This window comes from Oryx dammah, unplaced genomic scaffold, assembly GCF_014754425.2.
Source record: "Oryx dammah isolate SB20612 unplaced genomic scaffold, SCBI_Odam_1.1 HiC_scaffold_4, whole genome shotgun sequence".
NCBI lineage: Eukaryota > Metazoa > Chordata > Mammalia > Artiodactyla > Bovidae > Oryx > Oryx dammah.
Genome location: NW_024070188.1, coordinates 70,182,609 through 70,206,131, shown reverse-complemented (window position 1 = coordinate 70,206,131; position 23,523 = coordinate 70,182,609). Strand labels below are relative to the sequence as shown.

General features: G+C 36.7%; 1 protein-coding gene across 3 annotated transcripts in view; it reads left to right on the top strand.

Moving 5' to 3' along the window:
• Positions 1-23,523, top strand: part of SHPRH (SNF2 histone linker PHD RING helicase) — an 82,822-nt gene that overhangs the window by 41,992 nt on the left and 17,307 nt on the right. For all 3 annotated transcript variants that reach the window (XM_040238635.1, XM_040238636.1, XM_040238637.1), the window contains 9 exons: positions 2,608-2,715; positions 5,361-5,503; positions 8,209-8,382; positions 8,698-8,760; positions 9,728-9,953; positions 12,270-12,413; positions 14,289-14,390; positions 17,479-17,550; positions 18,960-19,148. In XM_040238635.1, coding sequence (XP_040094569.1) covers positions 2,608-2,715; positions 5,361-5,503; positions 8,209-8,382; positions 8,698-8,760; positions 9,728-9,953; positions 12,270-12,413; positions 14,289-14,390; positions 17,479-17,550; positions 18,960-19,148 — 1,221 coding nt within the window. The remainder of the gene's footprint in view (positions 1-2,607; positions 2,716-5,360; positions 5,504-8,208; positions 8,383-8,697; positions 8,761-9,727; positions 9,954-12,269; positions 12,414-14,288; positions 14,391-17,478; positions 17,551-18,959; positions 19,149-23,523) is intronic.

The following is a 23,523-nucleotide window of genomic DNA, read 5'->3' as shown; positions in this document are numbered from 1 at the left end:
AGTCAAAGGCTTTGGTATAGTCAATAAAGCAGATTTTTTCTGGAACTCTTTTGCGTTTTCAATGATCCACTGGATGTTGGCAGTTTGATCTTTGGTTCCTCTGCCTTTTCTAAATCCAGCTTGAACATCTGGAAGTTCGCGGTTCACGTATTGCTGAAGCTTGGCTTAGAAAATTTTGAGCATTACTTTAGCGTGTGAGATGAGTGCCATTGTGCAGTAGTTTGAGCGTTCTTTGGCATTGCCTTTCTTTGGGATTGGAATGAAAACTGACCTTTTCCAGTCCTGTGACCACTGCTGACTTTTCCAAATTTGCTGGCTTGAGTGCAGCAATCATCTTTTAGGATTTGAGATCAACTGGAATTCCATCACCTCCACTAGCTTTGTTTGTAGTAATGCTTCCTAAGGCCCACTTGACTTCACATTCCAGGATGTCTGGCTCTAGGTGAGTGATCACACCATTGTGATTATCTGGGTCGTGAAGATCTTTTTTATATAGTTCTTATTCAGTAGGGAAAGGACAGTCTCTCCTTTTTTTTAATTGAAATATGGTTGATTTGATATGGGGCTTCCTTGGTGGCTCAGATGGTAATGAATCTGCCTGCAGTGCAGGAGATCCAGATTCAGTCCCTGGGTCGGGAAGATCCCCTGGAGAAGGGAATGGCTACCCAGTCCAGTATTCTTGCCTGAAAAATTCCATGGGCAGAGAAACCTGGGAGGCTACAGTCCATGGGGCTGCAAAGAGTTGGACACATCTGAACAACTAACACTACCACTCTCTAGTTAATTTATGATACAGTATACAGCATAATGATGCAGTATTTTTATAGATTATACTTCATTATAAGTTACTGCAAGATAATGGCTATAATTCCCTGTACTATACAATATATGCTTGTTGCTCATCTGTTTTATATGTCATAATAGTTTGTGTCTCATCCCCCTGATTTCCCCTGTCCCCTTTGATCTCCCTAGTGGCAACCAGTAGTAGTTTGTTTTCTATATCTATGAGTCTGTTTTTGTTTTGCATATATATTCATTTTATTTTTTAGATTCCAAGTGTAAGTAATATGATAAAATGTTTGTGTTTCTCTTTCTGCCTTGTTCACTGAGCATGGTATTTTCTGCATCCATCCATGTTTCTGCAAATGGCAGAATTTCTTTCTTTGATTATAGCTGAATAATATTCCATTATAAATATTTACAACAGCTTCTTTATCCATTCATCTCTGTTGATGGGCACTTGGGTTTTATCATGTCTCGGTTAATTGTAAATGGTGCTGCTCTGAACATCAGAGTATATGTATTTTTTTGAACTAGTGTTTTCATTGTTTTTCCATCTGTATACTCAGGAGTGGAATTGCTGAGTCATATGGTGCAATAGCTAGTTTTTTGAGGAATCTCCATACTGTTTTCCGCAGTAGCTATTACCAGTTTACATTCCCACCAACAGTATACAAGGGTTCTTTTTCCTCCATGTTATCCCCAACACCTGTTATTTGTAAACTTTTTGATATAGTCATTGTGACATGTGCGAGGTGATACCTCATTGCTGTTGTAATCCATATTTCTCTAATAATTGGTGGTTTTGAGCATCTTTTCATGTGCCTTATTAGCCATCTCTGTGTCTTCTTTGGGAAAATGTCTGTTCAGGTCTTCTGCCCATTTTTTAATTAGGTTGTTTTTTTGATATTGAGTTTTATGTGTTGTCTATATACTTTAGATGCTGACCTCTTATCAGGGATTTAGATATTAACCCCTTATCAGGCAGTTAAAAAAATAGGCACAGGATAGGAATAGATATTATTTCAGAGAAGACATACAGATGGCCAGCATGCACATGAAGAGATGCTCAACATCGTTCATCATCAGGGAAGGCTGGAAGTCTGATACCAAGGTCTCATCAGGGTTGGTTGCTCCAAAAGATTCTCTTCTTGGCTGGTAGATGGCTGCCTTTTCACTGTGTCCTCATATGGCCTTTTCTCTGTGCACTTGCATCCCTGGTGTGTCTCCCTTTTCTTTTAAGGACACCAGTCATTTTGGATTAGGGCTCCACCCTTATCATCTCATGTATGTGCATTTACTCAATCACTTTCTTGAAGACCCTGTCTATAAATATAGTCACACTGGGGGTTAGAGCTTCATCATACAGATTGTGAGGGAACACAGTTCAGTCCACAAAACCTGTGTTAGTATGTATTCTCAAGTGTTCTAAACTAAAGTAATTCCAAGGAATTATAATAACTGAATGAGACAAGAAATTCTAAAATGTATTCCTCCTTTGCCTTATAGTTTAAAATGTTACTGCTCTTCCTCCTCCCATTTTTTTTTTTAATTTAAAAATTAGAAATTTGGAGAGCACATCCTTGGAATTTTTTATATGACTTACATGTAAATGTAAGTCAAGGTGGCCTCCAGATAAATTCTCTTCAACATACATATTAGGAACTTCTAGCATAGATTTTACATTCTCTATAGTATACTTGAGTTTAATGCTTAAATTAAACAGATTTAAATAAATAAAATAAGTATACTGTTCTTGAAACATCATACTAGATTATTTTCTTGACCTGTACTGAAAGTTTATACTTGTTTCATGTTTTAACACAGGCCAAACAGCTACGAGAGCATTATATGAGCAAGTGTAACACTGAGGTTGCGGAAGCCCAGCAGGCTTTGTTGCCTGTGCAGCAGACTATCCGTGATCTTCAGAGAAAGGTATGTATGTAATTTTCCTTACTTGCATTTTTATCCATGTAACATTTTGGTGGTATGAAGACCTTCGGGAGTGCGAAGTCAAGTGGGCCTTAAAAAGCACTACTGTTAATAAAGTTAGTGGATGCAATGAAATTCCAGCAGAACTGTTTCGATCCCTAAAGGATGATGCCATCAAGGATTTGCATTCATTATGCCAGAAAATCTGGAAGACCCAGCACTGGAAAAGGTCAGTCCTCATCCCAGTTCCCAAGAAGGGTACTACCAAAAAATGTGCTAACCATCAAACAGTTGCACTCATCTCTCAAGCTAGTATGGTCTTACTTAAAATCTTGCATGCTAGGCTTCAGCATTATGCGAACCAAGAACTTCCAGATGTCCAGCTGGGTTTCAAAAAGGAAGAGGAACTAGAGCTCCCATTGCCAACGTTCAGTGAATTATAGAGAAAGCAAGGGAATTTCAGAAAAACATCTATCTCTGTTCATCAACGATACTAAAGCTTTAGCTATGTGTATCATGACAAAGTGTGGAAAGCTCTTAGAGGGGAGTACCAGACCACCTTATCTGCCTCCTGAGAAACCTCTGTGCAGGTCAAGCAGCAACAGTTAGAACCCTGCATGGAACAACCAATTCGTTCAGGATCAAGAAAGGAGTACGACAGGGCTATCTGCTTTCACCCTGTTTCTTTAATCTGTATGCTGAGCACGTCATGAGAAATGCCAGGCCGGATGAGTTACAGGCTGGAATAAAGATAGGCAGGAAAAAGATCAACCTCAGATACGCAGATGATACCACTCTAATGGCAGAAAGCAAAGAAGAACTAAAGAGCACCTTGATGAGGGTGGAGGAGGAGAGTGAAAGAGCCAGCTTAAGACTAAATATTAAAAAACTAAGGTCATAGCATCTGGCCCCACTACTTCATGGCAAATAGAAGGGGAGAAGGTGAAAGTAGTGACAGATTTTCTCTTCTTGGGCTTCAGAATCACAGCGGATGAAGACTGCAGCCATGAAATCAGAGACGAATGCCTCTTGGCAGGAAAGGGATGACAAACGTAGACAGTGTGTTGAAAAGCAGAGATATTACTCTGCCAACAAAGGCCCATATAGTCAAGGCTAGTCTTCCCAGTGGTCACGTATGGTTCTAAGAGCTGGACTGTAAAGCGGGCAGAACACCAAAGAATTGAGGCCTTCCAACTGTGGTCCTGGAGAAGACTCCTGAAAGTCCCTTGGACAGCAAGGAGATCAAACCAGTCAATCTTAAGAGAGATCAACCCTGAATATTCACTGGAAGGACTGATGCTAAAGCTGAAGCTCCAGTATCTTGGTCATCTGATGCAAACAGACAACTCATTGGAAATAAGTCCCTGATGCTGGGAAAGACTGAGGGCAGAAGGAGAAGAAGGCGTTAGAGGATAAGATAGCTGGACGGCATCACTGATGCAATGAGCTTGAACTTGGGCAAACTCCAGGAGGTGGTGAGGGACAGGGAGGCCTGGCCTGCTACAGTCCGTGTGGTCTTAAAGAGTCAGACACGACTGGGACACTGAACAACAACATTTTGGTTTGTGTTCTGATCTGGGGAGAAACTTGAACTTTCTTATCATCTTGGAATTCTTAGCACCTAGTATAGTGAAGTGAAAGTCGCTCAGTCGTGTCTGACTCTGTGCAACCCCATGGACTATACAGTCCATGGAATTCTCCAGGCCAGAATACTGGAGTGGGTAGCACTCCAGTGCTACCAGCTTTCCCTTCTGCAGGGGATCTTCCCAACCCAGGAATCGAACCCAGGTCTCCTACATTGCAGGCGGATTCTTTACAGCTGAGCCACAGGGGAAGCCCATATAGTACCTGGGCCACAATAAAAGTTTATCTGCTGTTAACAGTGTTTATTGATTGAATGAACAGATACAGAGATAAATCACCTATTTTGAGGTTATTCTCTTTGATTTCTTTTAAGGTGTAATGGGGTTTCCTCTACCCTTGGTATATAACAAGTTGTCTTTTGAAGAAAGTAGACTTCCACAACCTTCTTTTGATCTTAGATGTGTATGTTTCCAAAATCTTTCAAGGTTTGGAATATTAAAACTATAAGTATTTTTCTTATGAAATATGTGCGATTTGTCATTTCTAAAATTTCTCTTTCATGAAGTCAATAGCAAAGTTTAAAGAGGAGGCTACACAAACCTTTAGTCTTTGATTTTAATCAGTTACACCATGTGTTATTCTTCCTAATTAATTATTTAGTATTCAGGCATATAATTTCGTTAATTACCATAGATTATTCATTGAGTAGAATCTTGTTCAGTTAGTTGAGGATAAACATGAGTTCTTTATTATGTTGAGAAAGAAACCTGTTACCTTTTCAGATAAATAGAGTGAATACTGAATTTTAAAGTTTTTTTTTAGCACAGCTTTGTTATACATGTATGTATAATAAATTCTCACTCATTCAGAGTAATCATGAAATAGGTGTTCTATTTAATTATATATGCAGATGTTGTGTTCATTCATTGTATAGCCAACATGTCTATTTGTCTCCCTACTACTATTGTGATTTTCCTGAGTGGCATTTATTGTTCCTTTTAGAACCCTTTTCAGTGATAGAAATATAGTGAGTAGTGAAAAGACATTAATTATCTTGTTTACAGATTCATTCTAATTCTCCTTGGTGGCTGAATGTGATACACAGAGCAATAGAATTTGGTATTGAAGAGGAACTTGCTCAAAGAGTGCGAAATGAAATAACCAGCAACTACAAGCAACAAACTGGCAAGCTTTCTATGTCAGAGAAGTAAGAAAGTAGCACAAAACAGGATAATTGTATTAATAGTCATCCCAAATGTTCAGATCATTTGGTATTAAGAGTTACAGTTAAAGATCATAACATACTACGGTGATGAACATCTGAATTTTATATTTTGTTAAGTGTATATTTCAGACCAAAATATGAAGTATAAATCTAAAAGATAAGCCTTTTTTCCTGTATATTAGTCATTTTTAAATGTTTTCTTTTTTAGTGCTTTTCTTTTTCTATTTTTTTTTAATCTGCTTGAAGTATTTTTTCGTATCTTTGTTGGATAAAGTTGCTTAAAACCAAACTGAAGCAGAGTTTTGAAATAGGCTCTGTTTTGGAGATTTTTGCCCTTGGGGTAAGCCATTCCCATTTCCCTATGTCATTCATTCCCTGAGAGCTAAACGTATAGTGCCACAGTGAGCAGTTTTATATTTTAGAGTCTTTGTCTTCCCGTCTTTCTTCTTATCAACACCATTCTTTAAGATAGATATATTGGATTATTACTCTTGATGTATGAATGGGGAATAATTCTTTCCAAAGAACAGGTATACTCTGTCAAAAGTACCTTCAGTGGTTTAACCAAAAGGGATGTCTGCCTAGTGTGGGAAACTTAGGTGTTGTGGCAGACCTGGATTCTGGGTGGAAGGACCTCTGCCTCTCAGATCACATCCCAGTTGGAGGTCAGCCTTGGCATTAAAGCTGGTTTTCAGTGAAAAATTCAGTAACAATGTCTGTTAAATATTTAAAGCATTTTCATTTGCTCTTCTAAAATCTTTTCCAAATGTCTGCTAACACCCTAAAAAGATATGCTCTATTTTCCATGTGTCATTATTAACTTGGATGTACCTTAGTATAATCTTTTTTTTCCATCATACAGAACCTGATAGACTTCTAATTTCTAAAGTATATGCAGTATTGAGTTCAGTTCATTCACTCAGTTGTGTCCAACTCTGCAACCCCATAGAGTGCAGCACACCAGGCCTCCCTGTCCATCACCAACTCCCAGAGTTTACCCTAACTCATGTCCATTGAGTCGGTGATGCCATCCAACCATCTCATCCTCTGTCGTCCCCTTCTCCTCCCACCTTCAATCTTTCCCAGCGTCAGGGTCTTTTCAAATGAGTCAGTTCTTCACATCAGGTGGCTCAAATATTGGAGTTTCAGCTTCAGCATCAGTCCTTCCAATGAATATTCAGGACTGATTTCCTTTAGGATTGACTGGTTGGATCTCCTTGCAGTCCAAGGGACTCTCAAGAGTCTTCTCCCAACACCACAGTTTAAAAGCATCAATTCTTCGGTACTCAGCTTTCTTCACAGTCCAACTCTCACATCCATACATGACCACAGGAAAAACCATAGCCTTGAGTAGACGGACCTTTGTTGGCAAAGTAATGTCTCTGCTTTTTAATATGCTCTATAGGTTGGTAATAGCTTTTCTTCCAAGGAGCAAGCATCTTTTAATTTCATGGCTGCAGTCACCATCTGCAATGATTTTGGAGCCCAAAAAAATAAAGTCTGCCACTGTTTCCACATCTATTTCCCATGAAGTGATGGGACCAGCTGCCATAATCTTAGTGTTCTGAATGTTAAGCTTTAAGCCAACTTTTTCACTCTCCTCTTTCACTTTCATCAAGAGGCTCCTTAGTTCGTCCCTTTCTGCCATAAGGGTGGTGTCATCTGCCTATCTGACGTTATTAATAGTTCTCCCAGCAACCTTGATTCCAGCCTATGCTTCATCCATGTACTCCAGCATTTCTCATCATGTACTCTGCATATTAGTAAATCAGCAGGGTGACAATATACAGCCTTGACGTATTCCTTCTCCTATTTGGAACCAGTCTGTTGTTCCATGTCCAGTTCTAACTGTTGCTTCCTGACCTGCATATAGGTTTCTCAAGAGGGAGGTCAGGTATAGTCTTAACCTAAAAAGCAAACAAATCTCATTTATATATTTTTTTACTTTTTAATTTCATATTATTCTAGGCTTTGTTTTCCCTTTCATAAATGCATAAACACATCCATTAATTTTTTGTCTTAACCTGTTTCATTTACACTTTATCAGATTGGTTAAGAGCTTTGAAATTTAACTCTTAGTTCTGCCACGTAGCTTTCTAGCTTTAAATTACTTTAATTCATTAAGCTTTATCTACATTGTGGGGACCATGATGTCTTTTGAGGTTAACAGGAGAAGTGCTTGGCAAAGTGGCTGGCATTTAGTAAGTGGTTAATAAAAATACGTGTGTATATGTACAAGTTCCTGGTAATATGGAAAATGACTGTTGGCCATTTTTCTTCTTTCTTCTCACTTTTCTGTCTTTACTTTTCATCCTGCAGTCACCACCTCTCCACGAAGAGCATTGATGTCAGGGGGCATCAGTCAGAGTTAAAAACAAAAAAATGTGACAATTCTGATCTTTCACAGACATCAGAGGCAGAGACATAGGTTTTGCTTACTGTTTTTTGGTTCTGAGGCAAGCAACTATCAGATGATTTTGTTATCTTTCATAGTGGACTACCCAATGTTGTTATTCTTTGTTTACTAGCAGATAGCAGTTGCATACATGCCTAAGATAAACTCACCCAGGTTTGACTTGGTAAAATGTTCAATTTCTTTAACACGCTGCCAACCACTTTTTGAATTTTCAAGAAATTGACCTACTGTTCTTTTCTTTGTTGTGTGTGGTGCTGGTGATGGGAATCAGGTTCCGTGACTGCCGAGGACTTCAGTTCTTACTGACAACACATATGGAAGAGCTCAGTAAGTTCCAGAAGCAAGTGAGAGAGGCTGTAAAAAACCTGGAGGGACCTCCATCTCGGCATGTTATTGAGTCTGCAACAATCTGCCATCTCCGACCAGTCAGACTTCCTCTCAACTGGTGGGTAATAGCAGAAATCACCTGGCAGATGGCGTCATTCCTTTGAGCTAGATTTCTTCTCAGAGAAGAAACAGCAGGTCACATAAAACTTGTTTTCATTTGATTTCAGATAGAAATAAAGACGTGTTGTTAATCTAACTTAAAAAATAAAAATCTCTCTAAGACCACATACCAGAGGACTATGTATTTTTTTTTCTAAAATGGCTTATTTGTTGTAACAAAAATGTGAAGTATAAAATACTCAGCTTCTTTTAGAGATTACCTGATTGCCAGATATGTCTGTGACTCTTTCTCTCATAATTTCTTGTTTTCCAGCTGTGTCTTTTGTAAGGCTGATGAATTGTTCACAGAGTATGAGTCGAAACTATTTTCTCACACGTAAGTTCTCTGATGGATTAAAATGAAACATTTTACAAGACTTGGTCTGTTTTTTTTTTTTAATATTTATTTTTATTTATTTACTTACTTGGCTGCCCTGGGTCTTAGTTGTAACAGACAGGATCTCTTTACCTGTGGCATGTGGGACCTAGTTCCCTCACCAGGGATCGAGCCTGGGCCTTCTACATTGGGAGCTCAGTCTTAGCCACTGTACCACTAGAGATGCCCCAAGACTTGGTACTTTATAGGATCATATTTTCCTCAAAGTACTATTTTTTTCCTCTCTCTTTTTCAGTCAATTTATAAACTTTAGCATTTGACCATGTAACATGCTCAGTTTCCCCTTTGCTGAAGTTTACCCTCTAAATGTTCATGTCTTGTGTTAATAGTAGTATGTGTTAACTTGAAGGGAGGACACAGACTGTCCAGACAACAGATTTGAACTCAGATCCCTGCTCACTAATGTGCATAGTGGACTTCTCTCAGCCTCAGGATCCTCATTTGTAAACTGAAGATACGTATAACCATGACATTAGCAAAATTATGCTGATTTTACAAACATGGAAATTGAGAAAAGACTAAGTTCTGATTGCCTCAAAAAAAAAAAAAAAGAGAAAATAGAGTACTTTCAGGTCATTTTGTGGCCTTTTCTGTTTGTATGGTTGATAGTGGTAATTTGTGTTTTGTATTTTAATTCTCAGAGTAAGATTTTAGCCTGGAATTTATAGCCATTTTTTTCTGTGCCAGATTGCTCTTAAAAGAACACTGGTCAAGTGTATGATGCCTCAAGGCTGCTGTGGTTTTTCCAAAGGCTTGCTAGCATGATCTTGTAGACATAACATTGAAAGTTGTCAGTATTGTTGATGAAATAATTGTTTTTGACCTTGCTTTTCTGTTGATTCTGCCAATATCACTTTTACGGTACTTGTCACCCGCTTATTGTAGTTTTCTTCTCAAACACCTTCAGAGTCAAAGGCCAGACTGCAATATTTGAGGAAATGATAGAAGATGAAGAGGGACTGGTGGATGATCGAATAACTACTACCAACCGTGGTCTGTGGGCCATAAGTGAGACAGAGCGATCTATGAAAGCGCTCCTGTCATTTGCAAAATCACACAGATTTGATGTTGAATTCATTGATGAGGGAAGTAATTCAATGGATCTCTTTGAAGCTTGGAAGAAGGAATATAAGGTAACAGTAATTTAAATCTTCCTTCCTGTATTAAAAATTCTCCACCTCTACATTAATTTTAATTGCTACTTTCCTTTTTCTCTCTCAATTTTTAAAAATCTGCTTCAGAAAGTTGAGGTATAAACGTGTTCCCCGTCCTGATCCCCCCTCCTTCCTCCCTCCCCATACCACCTGTGGTGGATTCATGTTGATGTATGGCAAAACCAATACAATATTGTTAAGTAATTAACCTCCAATTAAAATAAATAAATTTATATTTTTTTAAAAAAGAAAGTTGAGGTATCATAATTTATCTTTCCATGAAATGTAATGATTGTACTAATTAATAATAAATATACTGAATAAGCAATTTCTGTGTATTAAATTGCTGAAAATAATAACTAAAATGAAATTTAAATGAAACCTTCTATTTAGCCTTGAAAGTATGTTATTCTTGTTTTAGCTTGACCTTATACTGCTATTCTTTGAAATCAGAGTATTACTTTGTTTCCTTTTTTGTTTTGCTTTTGTTCTGTAAATAACAACCAAACATCAGCAACCTTGAAGACTGAACTTAGTAAATAGTTCTCAACATATAAGACTAGAAACCATTGCAATTAATAATGCACAAAGGAACCCTTCATATTCATACTTTAATAATTTCATGAAATTCTGTACTTGAAATTCTAGAATTTATTAATTTTGAATTTTCCTTTATATCAATTCAGTTCATGTCCAACTTTGTAACCCTGTGGACTGCCCTACACCAGACTTCCCTGTCCATCACCAACTCCCACAGCTTGCTCAAATTCACCTCCATCAAGTCAGTGACGCCATCCAACTCTCTCATCCTTTGTCGTTCCCTTCTCCTGCCTTCAGTCTTTCCCAGCATCAGGGTCTTTGCTAATGAGTCAATTCTTTGCATCAGGTAGCCAAAGTATTAGAGTTTCAGCTTCAGCGTCAGTCCTTGCAATGAATATTCAGGACTGATTTCCTTTAGTATTGACTGGTTGGATCTCCTTGCAGTCCAGTAGACTCTCAAGAGTATTCTCTAACACCATAGTTCAAAAACATTGCTGCTTCAGCGCTCAGCTTTCTTTATTTTAATGATCCAAGTCTCAAATCCATACATGACTACTGGAATTCTTTTTATGTAGATTTGTTAATCCCTTGTCCTATTTTGCAAGTGAGATGGGGGAGGAAATAAAAGAAATAGGTTTTTTCTTAATTTATGCCATTATAATTCCATTTGATATCTTTATTTATTTAATCTAAAGTTCTTCCTTTTAAAGCAGGATAAAAATTTCTCTCAAGAAAGAGAAGCTAAGTTGTCTATCAGTTCATGTGTTTAATGGTTTAGGGAATGATACTTCTGTAGAGTCCAAAGTGTTGGTTTGTAGTAATTTTTTTCTCTTCACGTTACTCTTCTAAAAGCAAAAGCACATTAACACCGTTAATAACAGCAGGTCATGGAAGAAGACAGTACGGTATACAGTGTTCACTTGCCCTGCAGTCTTCCTTTGAGCTCACTTTAGCCACATCTTCTGTGTCAGAGGAATGCTTATCACACATTTCACCCCGATCTTCATGCATTTTTTTTCTCTGTGACACTGCAGACTAAACCCTTTTAGACCGTGTAAATGAATGAGATACTGCTTCACACATCAGGATCTAACTTAAAGCATAATGTTATTGAAGATAGCATATCAAAAAATGTTATGATGACTGATACCATTTTTACAAATTTCAGAAAATTATATAACCAGTTTATTAAGTATGTGTAGATTAATATAACTCCAGTGAAAAGTACAGAATAATAAGTCTAGTTCAGAATAGTGGTTACCCCATCGTTGGGGGTTGAAGGAAGAATATGTGAGGCAAGAGAGCAAGGCAGTTGAGAAGGAAAACAGAGGCTTTCTAAGGAGCTGACATTCTCTTTCCTAATTTGGATGATGTGGACTCAGTTGTGTATTTTAATATTTTCATTATCCTATATACATATTAAAATTGAGAATGTGAAATATTGTATAATAAAAAGTATTTCTTTAGAAAATAAAGCAGAGATTCCACCAGTCTAGTATTGAGCTCTAAAAATCTTTGATCCTACCAAGAAATCTTGGAATGTGCTGTTCCTCAGATTCTGAAGAAGTGATATCCTCTAGTGTCCTGTGAAGATGATCCAGTCACACTTCATCCCAAAAATGTCCCAAGATTGCTTGCACCTTAGATCCTAATGAAAAAACTATTTATGTCTTAAGACCTCACTGAAGATTCTAAGTGATTTTAACCAGTTTTAATGATGTGCTTTACCACTGTCTGTCTTTCCTGTTCCTTCAGTTGCTTCATGAATACTGGATGGCTCTGAGGAACCGTGTGTCTGCTGTCGATGAACTTGCAATGGCTACAGAACGACTGAGAGTCCGTGATCCTCGAGAGCCGAAGCCCAACCCACCAGTGCTTCATATCATTGAGCCTCATGAGGTAATCTGCAAGTGAATCACAGAAAAGAGCACAGCAAATAGAGAGTCACAGAAATGTGAGACACATAGAAGAGATCAGGACAGTGGTGTTTTCAATAAATGTTTCCTGACTACTCTTAGTTTGAGCCCTATGATGTTTTTGTTTTTGTAGGTCAAAGATGAGCAATTTCATATCTATCATGTGCTTAGCATCACTGATTTGGTACATGTGTGTGTTTCTCTTTCATATTGCATATTCATCTATTCTTGAGCATTTTCTGTGTGCAAAAACCTAAAGATATTCTTGGTCAGTTTTTAGACATGTGTCCTGTTACCTCAGCATTTTCAGAACTGGGAAAGTCTTCCCCAAAGAGTGGCCAAGAACCTACCTTGCCCTATTTTCCTTTGCTAAATGATGAACAGATATTGACAGATTCAGTACAGTTCAGTTCAGTCACTCAGTCGTGTCCAACTCTTTGTGACCCCATGAACTGCAGCACACCAGGCCTCCCTGTCCATCACCAACTCCCAGAGTTCACCCAAACCCATGTCCATCAAGTCATTGATGCCATCCAACCATCTCATCCTCTGTCATCCCCTTCTCCTCCTGCCCTCAATCTTTCCCAGCATCAGGGTCTTTTCAAATGAGTCAGTTCTTCTCATCAGGTGGCCAAAGAATTGGAGTTTCAGCTTCAACATCAGTCCTTTCAATGAAAACCCAGGACTGATCTCCTTTAGGAAGGACTGGTTGGATCTCCTTGCAGTCCAAGGGACTCTCAAGAGTCTTCTCCAACAGGACAGTTCAAAAGCATCAATTCTTCAGCGCTCAGCTTGCTTTATAGTCCATCCCTCACATCCATACATGACCACTGGAAAAACCATAGCCTTGACTAGACGGACCTTTGTTGGCAAAGTAATGTCTCTGCTTTTTAATATGCTGTCTAGGTTGGTCATAACTTTCCTTCCAAGGAGTAAGTGTCTTTTAATTTCATGGCTGCAGTCACCATCTGCCGTGATTTTGGAGCCCAGAAAAATTGACAGGTTACTATCTGTTAAATCCCTCTTTGTATCTCAAAATTTAAAAAATAACTCCACCAACCTTTCTCTTCCTATTAAAAATATAATATTCTTTATTACTTGTTTTTGTTCCTTAAATCTTTTAAATCTTTTTTTCTGTAAAGCTTGCAGTCTGTAACTTAAAAAACTTAGAAAAGTTCATTATATACTATTTCTTCTATATAGCAAAATATATGTAGTTTTAAAAATATAAGAAGAATAAATTTGAATCAGTTCTAATGAGATGGATGAAACTGGAGCCTATTATACAGAGTGAAGTAAGCCAGAAAGAAAAATACCAGTACAGTATACTAACACATATATATGGAATTTAGAAAGATGGCAATGATGACCCTGTATGCAAGACAGCAAAAGAGGCACAGATGTGTAGAGCAGACTTTTGGACTCAGAGGGAGAGGGTGGGATGATTTGGGAGAATGGCATTGAAACATGATACTATCATGTAAGAAACGAATCGCCAGTCTATGTCCGATGCAGGATACAGGATGCTTGGGGCTGGTGCACAGGGATGACCCAGAGAGATGATACGGGGAGGGAGGTGGGAGGAGGGTTCATGTTTGGGAACGCATGTACACCCGTGGTGGATTCATGTCAATGTATGGCAAAGCCAATACAGTATTGTAAAGTAAAATAAAATAAATTTTTTTTAAATTATATATATATATATATATATATTATTTAGTATCCATTTTGCACATTTGAGTTTTCACACTTAAATATGTTTCTTAAATGTTGAAAGGATGAATTAAAATAGAAGAATTGTGTGTATTTAATATAATGTTACCATCTTAGAATAAAGATGTTTTATTTTGCTTTTTAGGTAGAACAGAATCGTATAAAACTACTAAATGATAAAGCTGTTGCTACATCCCAGCTGCAGAAAAAGCTTGGGCAGCTTCTTTACCTAACTAACTTGGAAAAGGTATTGTTTTTAAAAGATGTTACTTTTTCCCATATTGCACTATCAATAAACCACTTTATTGATTCTCTTTATTTAATCTGTTAGTCCCATAATTAATGCTATAGGTGTTTTTTTAATCATTTTTTTGTTTGTGTTAAGTTACATGTCAGAACACTAGCTATGTCTGCAGTACCTATGCAGATCAGGAAAGAAGATGATGTCTGTAGAAAATATGTTATACAGATAATGTAAAGGGTATGAGTATATAGCATAGCACAATGTAAACAGACTAGTTCAAAACCTTGAACAGTAATAGTATTGCAGCATACCTCTGGGTGAAGATTGCACTGTATAATACATACACCTGCCTCCATTAATGCATGCGTAGATTTTTTTTAATTTGTTATCTGAAATTGTGCAGTGTGTTTGGAAACCTACTAAATAAGAAGATATGGCAATGAATTATTTAATGTAATTCACAGCATATTTTCTGAGTAGTAAGCAAAGTACTATATCAGACATGGATGAATGTAATTCAGCTTTCTGGCAAGCTTAAATGTGACAGTTAACAAAGTAACTTATCAGAAAAGTTACTTATCAAAGAACTTATCAGAGTAGAAGATTTTGGATAGGAAAAATGAAGCAAAGAGTAGACTACAATTGGTCCTGAAAAACTGGTGCAAAATAACATTTGAGTGAATGTCATTAAATCTCAGTGATGACAAAATGAAAAACATTCATTATCGGTAAAATAGCATGGTCATTCAGAAGGTAGACTTTTGACCTAGACAGTGCAAGCTGGATCATGAAGCCACTATTTTCTAAATATAGGACTTTTTTCAAGTTATTTTCTTCTCTTTGTCCCATCTGTAAAATAAGAATAGTAATACTCTTGTAGGACTCCTTGTAAGATTAAATGAATTAATATATGTAAAGTGTTAAGAGTGTTGCCTGGCTTATTAAACCATTTCTAGGTATTTGCTATTAATATGTTTATATTATTACAATATTTTAATATTACTACTATTACTATAGTGATGACTACTGTTTTGGCAGGGGGGTAAAAAAGAAAAATTTGAGGTCAATCTCATGCAAAAATGCCAAATATATAAAAATAACATGGGAAAAAAATTTTAATATTTATGGACATGAGTTTTTAAAATGTAAGATTTCTGTACTTTAAATTTGAGGGTCAAAATTAAGAGACACTTGGTCATTTTTTTAGTTATAGAATAAGTTGATATCCTCTATATGTTGAATTATTTTTTAAAAGGTTAAAATCCCAAAGATATAATCTATATGAGAAAACCCATTTGACTTAAAATAGAAAAAAATATTTAGTTTATAAATGAAGGAAAATAAGGAATCCATAAACTACTACACATAGGACAAATCCAACCCATCATCAGTTTTTGTAAATTTTAAAGATTTATTGAAACACAGCTATTGTCATTCATTAAGTATTGTCTGCAGCTGCTTTTGTGCTATGTAATAGCAGAGTTGAATTGTTGCAGCAGAGATCATATGGCCCACAAAGCCTAAAATATTTACTACCAGGCCCTTCATGGGAAAAATGCTAATTATTATGTTAAACAAATTAGAAGAGAAAACAAATGGTAGATTGTTTATAAAATAATACAGTAATGCCTTCTCTTGTGTGCATGCTCTTAGTTACTCCACATGCACACTGACTCTGGCCTTAGCCAGATGATTTGCTTTTGGCCTTGTGTCATAGCAGAGATTTGAAAAGTCTACGCACTTTGGGGACTTCCCAGGTAGCTCAGTGGTAAAGGATCTGCCTACCAATGCAGGCGACACAGGTTCCTTCCCTGGGTCAGGAAGATCACCTGGAGAAGGAAATGGCAACCCACTCCAAATCCCATGAACAGAGGAACCTAGTGGGCTACAGCCCATGGCGTTGCAAAAGAAACACAACTTAGGGGCTAAACAGCAGTAATGCACTTCGGCATTCTCCCGGTTGTGTTGTTTTTTTGGACTCTCAGACTAAGTGAGGAAGCCCAGGTTCCATTCTTGAGAAGCAAATACCTCCACTTAGCCCTCTCCCCAGACCAGCTCTTACCAGCTGCTAGACATGAGTGTGGGGCCAAGCCCAAAGCAAATCGGCCCATTCCCAAATTACCCAGGTGACCGGTAGAATCAGGAGAAATAAATGTTTTTTTTAGCCACTAAGGTTTTAGGTGGTTTGTTACATGTTTCCTGAAATAAATCATTAAATAAAAAGGGAAAGGATAATTCAGTTCAACTTTTTTAAATGCTTGCATACTTACATTATAGTTAATGGAATTGTTTTAACCATTAGAACTGCTGAATCCATGCACAATTTACTCTTTTTTTCCTGCTTATAAAAGTCAAAGGGTAATCAAGAACAGTTTAGTAATCTATGAGTCTAACTTACTTTCCTTTATCTTGTCCTCCTTTAAAACTTGTTCATTTTGATGACTTTGTTTTGGAAATCTTCCAGTTTTTAAGGAGATTTTGAAAAGCTATTTTGACATTTCCAGGCATAGATAGCTCTCAAATCAATAGTATTTCTGCTTAGTGAGATTACAGAAAGGGTCCTGAGAAGAAATCACCTTTAATAAGGAATTATGTGAATAAATGCTGCCTCTTCCCATGTCTGTGATCCCATGCCAACTGGATATGCAGAATACTTATTTCTTTGTTAAAAAAAAATATATAGTATGGCAAAACCAGTACAGTATTGTAAAGTAAAATAAAGTAAAAATAAAAATTTTTTTAAAAAATCTAGCATGAAAGTAAAATTTGAGAATTTAGCTAAATTGTATCAGTATTTTGCTTTTTATTTTGCCTTCTATAATAATCACAAATAATCATAAATATAGTAATATGACAACTTTCACAAATGGTATTAAAAATGGTGTCCATTTTTTTGTTCACTCCTTAAATAAATGTTATTTGTACATCTCAGGATTGATAGTATTAGGTAATATATGAATTATTAGGTCATCTCAATTATTAGATTATTTTAATTCAATTGCCAATATTTACTTTTATAAATGAGTTGTAAAATACGTATCAGCTTTTAAAATATAACTAATACATGTTTTATTTCTTCTTTTTTGGACAGTCTCAGGACAAAACATCAGGAGGTATTAATCCAGAACCTTGTCCAATCTGTGCTCGGCAACTGGGAAAACAGGTGAAATTATAATAAATACTGCATGCATTTATAAAATACAGTTTTCAAAGGCTTCTACATACAAATTCCCCTGCTCTACCCTCAAACCTTGCACGCAAGGCAAATGTTATCTCTTAAAGATATGGCCAGAGGTTAACTAACATGCTTAATATCAAATATGTTTGAGCAATGTTTTTTCCCTTAAGTGATAGGTCAAACATGTTTCTAGAATAATCCCATCTTTTTCATTAAAGATGAATAATTTTAAGCATTGTTTTCAGTCACTTGACTTGTCAGTTTATCATGAATATTTGGGAATTGTACAGAAATGCAATACAACATACACAGATTTACTTATGGTATTACAAATGTATAGTAACATAGTTCTTAATATTATTAATATCTAATAGTATGAGAATTTAAAGCACAAATAACAGTAATCCTAAAGGAATTTATATGTGTTTGAATATTAGTGTACAAATGTCTAAAATAAATGATACTATATTAGTTCTCCTCAAAAAGATTATTTTTATTTTATGAAATGTGATTTACGATACTGTAAGTTCCTATTTTGTATGATAAATAAATATGTGATAGCAGAATATTTTTTTTTTTTTAATTTGAAAAAGTCTTTTTTCTTTTTCTTAAATGGGTAAGAGTGTCTCTGGCACTTTTTTCCTATGAAACTAAGAGTAAAAGGTTAAACATATGAATTCTGTACTCTGACCATCAGTAATCAGAAAGCACATACCTTTTAGTCTCCATAATTTATGGAGAAGATTTTAAAGGATATTTTATTGATAATAAATCTTAAAAGGATAGATTGGAAACTGAGCAAGAGTATTAATCTCAGTAATACTGGAGATTACTGATTAAAAAAATAAGTGATAAAAGCATTTTGACAAAAATTACTGTAATAAATGGAAAGGATCATAGTGTGAGTAGCTTCTTTACTTTTAGTTTTGATGAGATTCATGCAACTAGTTTGTCTCAGAAATTTTATTGTCTTTACCATTTGCATCTCACTCTCTGTGTAGTAAATGCTTTAACATATAAAAATTAAATCTGTTTAATAAGTTGTATAGAATGTATTGAATATGATATCTCACAATATTGTAGTCAATCTGTTACTCTATTAGAGTAATTTGCATTTTTCCTAAATACTGAAATGAGAACACCAACATCTTACAAAATATTGATGACTATTAGTCCTCCTGTGAATGTGAGCAGAACTAAAAACTATGGTTCACTAAAAAATAGTTTAAAAGTATAATTTAGCTTTTATGACTTAAAGGTTTTTTATTATATATCATGAAATATTTAGGAAATGAAATGATGGCTCTCTTCCTGTCCTTTTAATAGATTTATAGATTGGAAGGCATCTTTGATAGCATCTCGCTGAGGCACATTCTGTGTGTTTTCTTCTTTAGTGGGCAGTATTGACCTGCGGGCACTGTTTCTGTAATGAGTGCATTTCAATTATTATCGAACAGTACAGCGTGGGGTCTCACAGGAGCTCCATTAAGTGTGCCATCTGCCGCCAGACCACGTCTCACAAAGAAATCTCCTATGTCTTCACCTCAGAGAAAGCCAGCCAGGAAGAGGACATCCCTGTGAAGGTAAAGTCGGTTAAGAACATGCATAGTCAGAGCAATGTAATAGGAGTCAGTATCTGGCAATGAGAGCATCAGAATCAGAGCAGGGCTGGCTCAGTGACTATGAAGCAACTACTGTTGACTGTAGATATACTGCCTGAAAGCCTCAGTACATCTACTCATTCCTCACGGTAGGAACACAGGAATGCTTTTTCAAACATAGTAATAATTATGCCCACTATAGCAAAAAAGTGACATCTTAGAATTCCAGTCCTTTTTTTTTTAATAGTGTTTCTGAACACTATAGATATTAGATAGAGCTCTGGTTCAATTCCAGGTTTCTTTTTCCTCATTTTTCCATTCAGCCCAATGTATCAGGAAAAAGAAGATATGCCCCACCAAATTGAGGGATAAAATAAATTGATTCCTGAAGTAATTAGCGAAGACTGTCACAAGGAGATAGTGCATTTTTAGATGGCATGGATTGGTATTTCAGACTATAGGGAAAACTTTGCTTTATTTTCCTAATTTTTTTTCCTATGTTTCATTCAGAACTTTAAGAAAAAAGACTATAATTTAAAATGCAAATAAAATAAATTCCAGATTTGTTGTTTAGTCTCTAAGTTGTGTCCAACTCTCTTGTGACCCCCATGAACGGTTGTCCACCAGGCTCCTCTGTCCATGGGATTTCCCAGGCAAGAATACTGGAGTAGGTTGCCATTTTCTTCTCCAGGAGCTCCTTCCGACCCAGGGATCAAACCCACGTCTCCTACATTTACCACTGAGCCACCAGGGAAACCCAAAATCCAAGTAGGATCTGTAATTGGACTTTCTGCCTGAGGGGGTATTTATTTAATGAAAAGCCTTTACTAGGTTTTTTGTTCTTTGTTTTATGTAAGCATGCTTTTTTTGTTTGTTTTCCTAACCAAACTTAGAGGACAATTCAACATATGAGTGTGGTAGAGCATGTAGGCCGGAAGAAGTAGTTGGAAGACTGATGGAGCTGGCTCATAAGCTAGAAGTAGTAGAATATTTTTAATTAATTCCTTCTCCTTCTGGGTCCCTGCTGCTGTCTGCTCACTTATTGTCCAAGGTTGTATTTTGTGAGTAGACCAAACCACAGGTCCTTATCAGAGAATAGGAGACCTTTTTATTACTATTACTATTACTGAAATATAGTTGATTTATAGTATTAGTTTCAGGTGTACAACAAAGTAAAAGAGTTAAACATATACATGTGTCCACTTTTTTTTTTAAGATTCTTTTCCCATGTGTGTCATTAAGAGTATTGAGTAGAGTTCCCTGTGCTATGCAGTAGATCCGTATTAGTTCTCTGTTTCATATAGAGTAGTGTATATATGTCAATACCAATCTCCCGATTTATCACTCCCCCTGGCAACCATAAGTTTGTTTCCTACTATTGTGACTTGTTTCTGTTTTGTAAATAAGTTCATTTATACCAATTTTTTAGATTCCACATATGAGCAGTATCATGTGATATTTGTATTAGTTCTTTTCAAAGAAAATAGGTATTCAGTACTCCAGATGTGACTGTAGAAATGGGTAACTCAGCTGAGGTGGTAGAAGCTGAAGCAATGAGATTTGAATGTTGAGTAAGTGGTCCAAGTGGAAGGTATATAATATCCAGAGTTGATTATACTTTAGCCTGTTGACCACACAGAGAACTGCTTTCTTTTTCAGTTCGCCCCCCTCCTCTCTTCCTACTCTCCTTTGCATAAAAAGTCTTTTTTCTTTACCTCTCTCTTCTCCTCTGGCCTCAGGCATCCCAGGGGCCACAGATGGCATGCATGGCTCATGACGGTACAGGGAACAAGCATAAGAAGGAACTGCTGTGTCAGACCTCATGCAGTAAGGTTTAGGAAGTGATTGCCTGGCTACTAGTAAACAGCACCAACTCTCTGAAACTGAGGCCATCAAACTCAAACACCTGTTCATTTTATGGCAGCTCTCCTAGACACCTAGGAGAAAGATCAGGACAGTTACATATGCTGTCCTGTTGGGACAGGAGTATCAGTGTACAAATAACTGTATATTATGCTCTGACTTTTTCCTTCCTGTCTTCCGTGGATATTGATGAACACAGGAATTAATTGAAGGATCTACCAAAAAAAAATTTTATAGCACTGAAACATGTTTACATTACCATATATAAAATAGATACCCAGTGTAAGTTCAGTGCATGAATCAGGACACCCAAAGTGGGTGCTCTGGAACCACCCATGGGGATAGGTTGGGGAGGGAGGTGGGAGAGGGGTTCAGAATGGGGGGGGGACACACATATACCTGTGGCTAATTCATGTTGATGTATGACAAAAACCATCACAGTATTGTAAAGTAAATATCCTCCAATTAAAATAAATAATTTTTTTCCAAAAAGAATACAGAATTTATCAAAGTTAAATTATCTTAGATGTACATATACTTATGTTTCCTTTTTATTAAATACGTGACTGAATATTACACTTACTGTGCGAGCAAGTTTTATCGCTTCTCTGCATTCTCACGTTGCTTCTCTCTGCATTTACTTTTTGTTTTCTGTCACTGTTTCTGTCTGCCATTTCCGCCTTCTGCTGCCTGTGTCCTTTTCTGACTGTCACATTTCTGCCATCTTCTTGAAGCATCTGCTTGTTTTCTCAGACTCGCACTGCACTCTGACCGTCTGAGACTATCCCACTTAATTGATCACGTCATCTTAGAGTTGAGGGATATAAAGATGGCTCTATGTAAATACTGAAGGCATTGTTTTGAAACTTATTTCATTAAAGTTTTTATCTGAAATGTTGACTTTACTCTAAGAATTCATGTCAAGACACTCGGACACAGCAAACAATGTAATTTCATACATGGTGCTTAATCATCTAGCTGATCTCTGGTAAAGGATATTTGGAGAACATAAAAATAGAATTAAATATAAGACTTTTTTTTTCTACTGGTATTTCCCAATGTAAGGAATCCTATTGATTGACCATAGAAATAAAATGAATAAAGTATTCATTAGTGATTTAGGGTATGCATTTAAGTTAAAGACTGTCTCTACCCTAACAGCAGTGTCACAGTATTCTTAAGTGACCCTTGGAACTTCCTGGGCATTTTGCAAAGTGAACAAAATTCCCTCTGCGAGTTCTGACAACTGCCAGGCATTTTAGAGGGTGACGTAGGCCTCCTGGCAGAACATAGGCCCCACGTGACCTGTTCCCTGTGTCCTCAGTTTGGCTCTCTTTCATACAAAGCATTTTTGTCATTGGAAACCCTGACCCTGTAATGAACAAGATTCTTATGTCATAAGAAGTTTCTATCCAAGAGAGAATACATGGATATAGCCACAGCAAAACAGCACCTGCTACACACACAGAGGTTCAGCTTCTCAAACTTTTGAGTGCCTAGTGATCAAGTGCTCTGTTTTTTAAGTTAAAGTATATTTTCAGGCTGCATTCCCATAACTTTTAACTTGTTAGATCTTGGATCTGGTCCCGAAATCTGCATTTTTAACAAGCAAATCTATTGCTGGTAAAGATGTTTTATACAGCCTTTTGTAGAGGAAAAACAAAATATTGTATTTTTACATTAAAGCTCAGAGAAACCTAGCAACACCATTTGTCAAACTGTACTATGTGTAGGATCATGTTGTTTCTTTTCCTTTTTTTTTTTCAGTTTGTATTCAATTGACTTGAAGGTGACTTGTAAAGTCTGTCTTATACTTTCTAACTATAATTAAAATATCTAGGTGGAAGAAAACTGATTGTAAAATTCTGACTGAGTTTAAAGTTGACATAAAATAATTTGGTAAATATAATCCACAAGTGGTTATATTTAAATACGCTCCTCTAAGTATTCTTATATAAGATACTTGATATTATCTTGTTGTTGTTGGTCAGTCCCTCAGTCGTGTCTGACTCTTTGTGACCCCATAGACTTCAGCACCCCAGGCTTCTGTTGAGCTTGCTCAAATTCATGTACATTGAGTCGGTGATGCCATTCAGCCATCTCATCCTCTGTTGTCCCCTTCTCCTCCTGCCTTCAATCTTTCCCTGCATAGGGTCTTTTCCAATGAGTCAGCTCTTTGTTTTAGGTAGCCAAAATATTGGAGCTTCAGCTTCAGCATCAGTCCTTCCAATGAATATTCAGGACTGATTTCCTTTACATTTGACTGGTTGGATCTCCTTGCAGTCCAACGGACTCTCAAGAGTCTTCTCCAACACCAGTTCAAAAGCATCAATTCTTTGGTGCTCAGCTTTCTTTATAGTCCAACTCACATCCTTCGTGACTACTGGAAAAATCATAGCTTTGACTAGATGGATCTTTGTTGGCAAAGTAATATCACTTCATTTTAATATGCTGTCTAGGTTTGTTATAGCTTTTCTTCCAAGAAACAAGCATC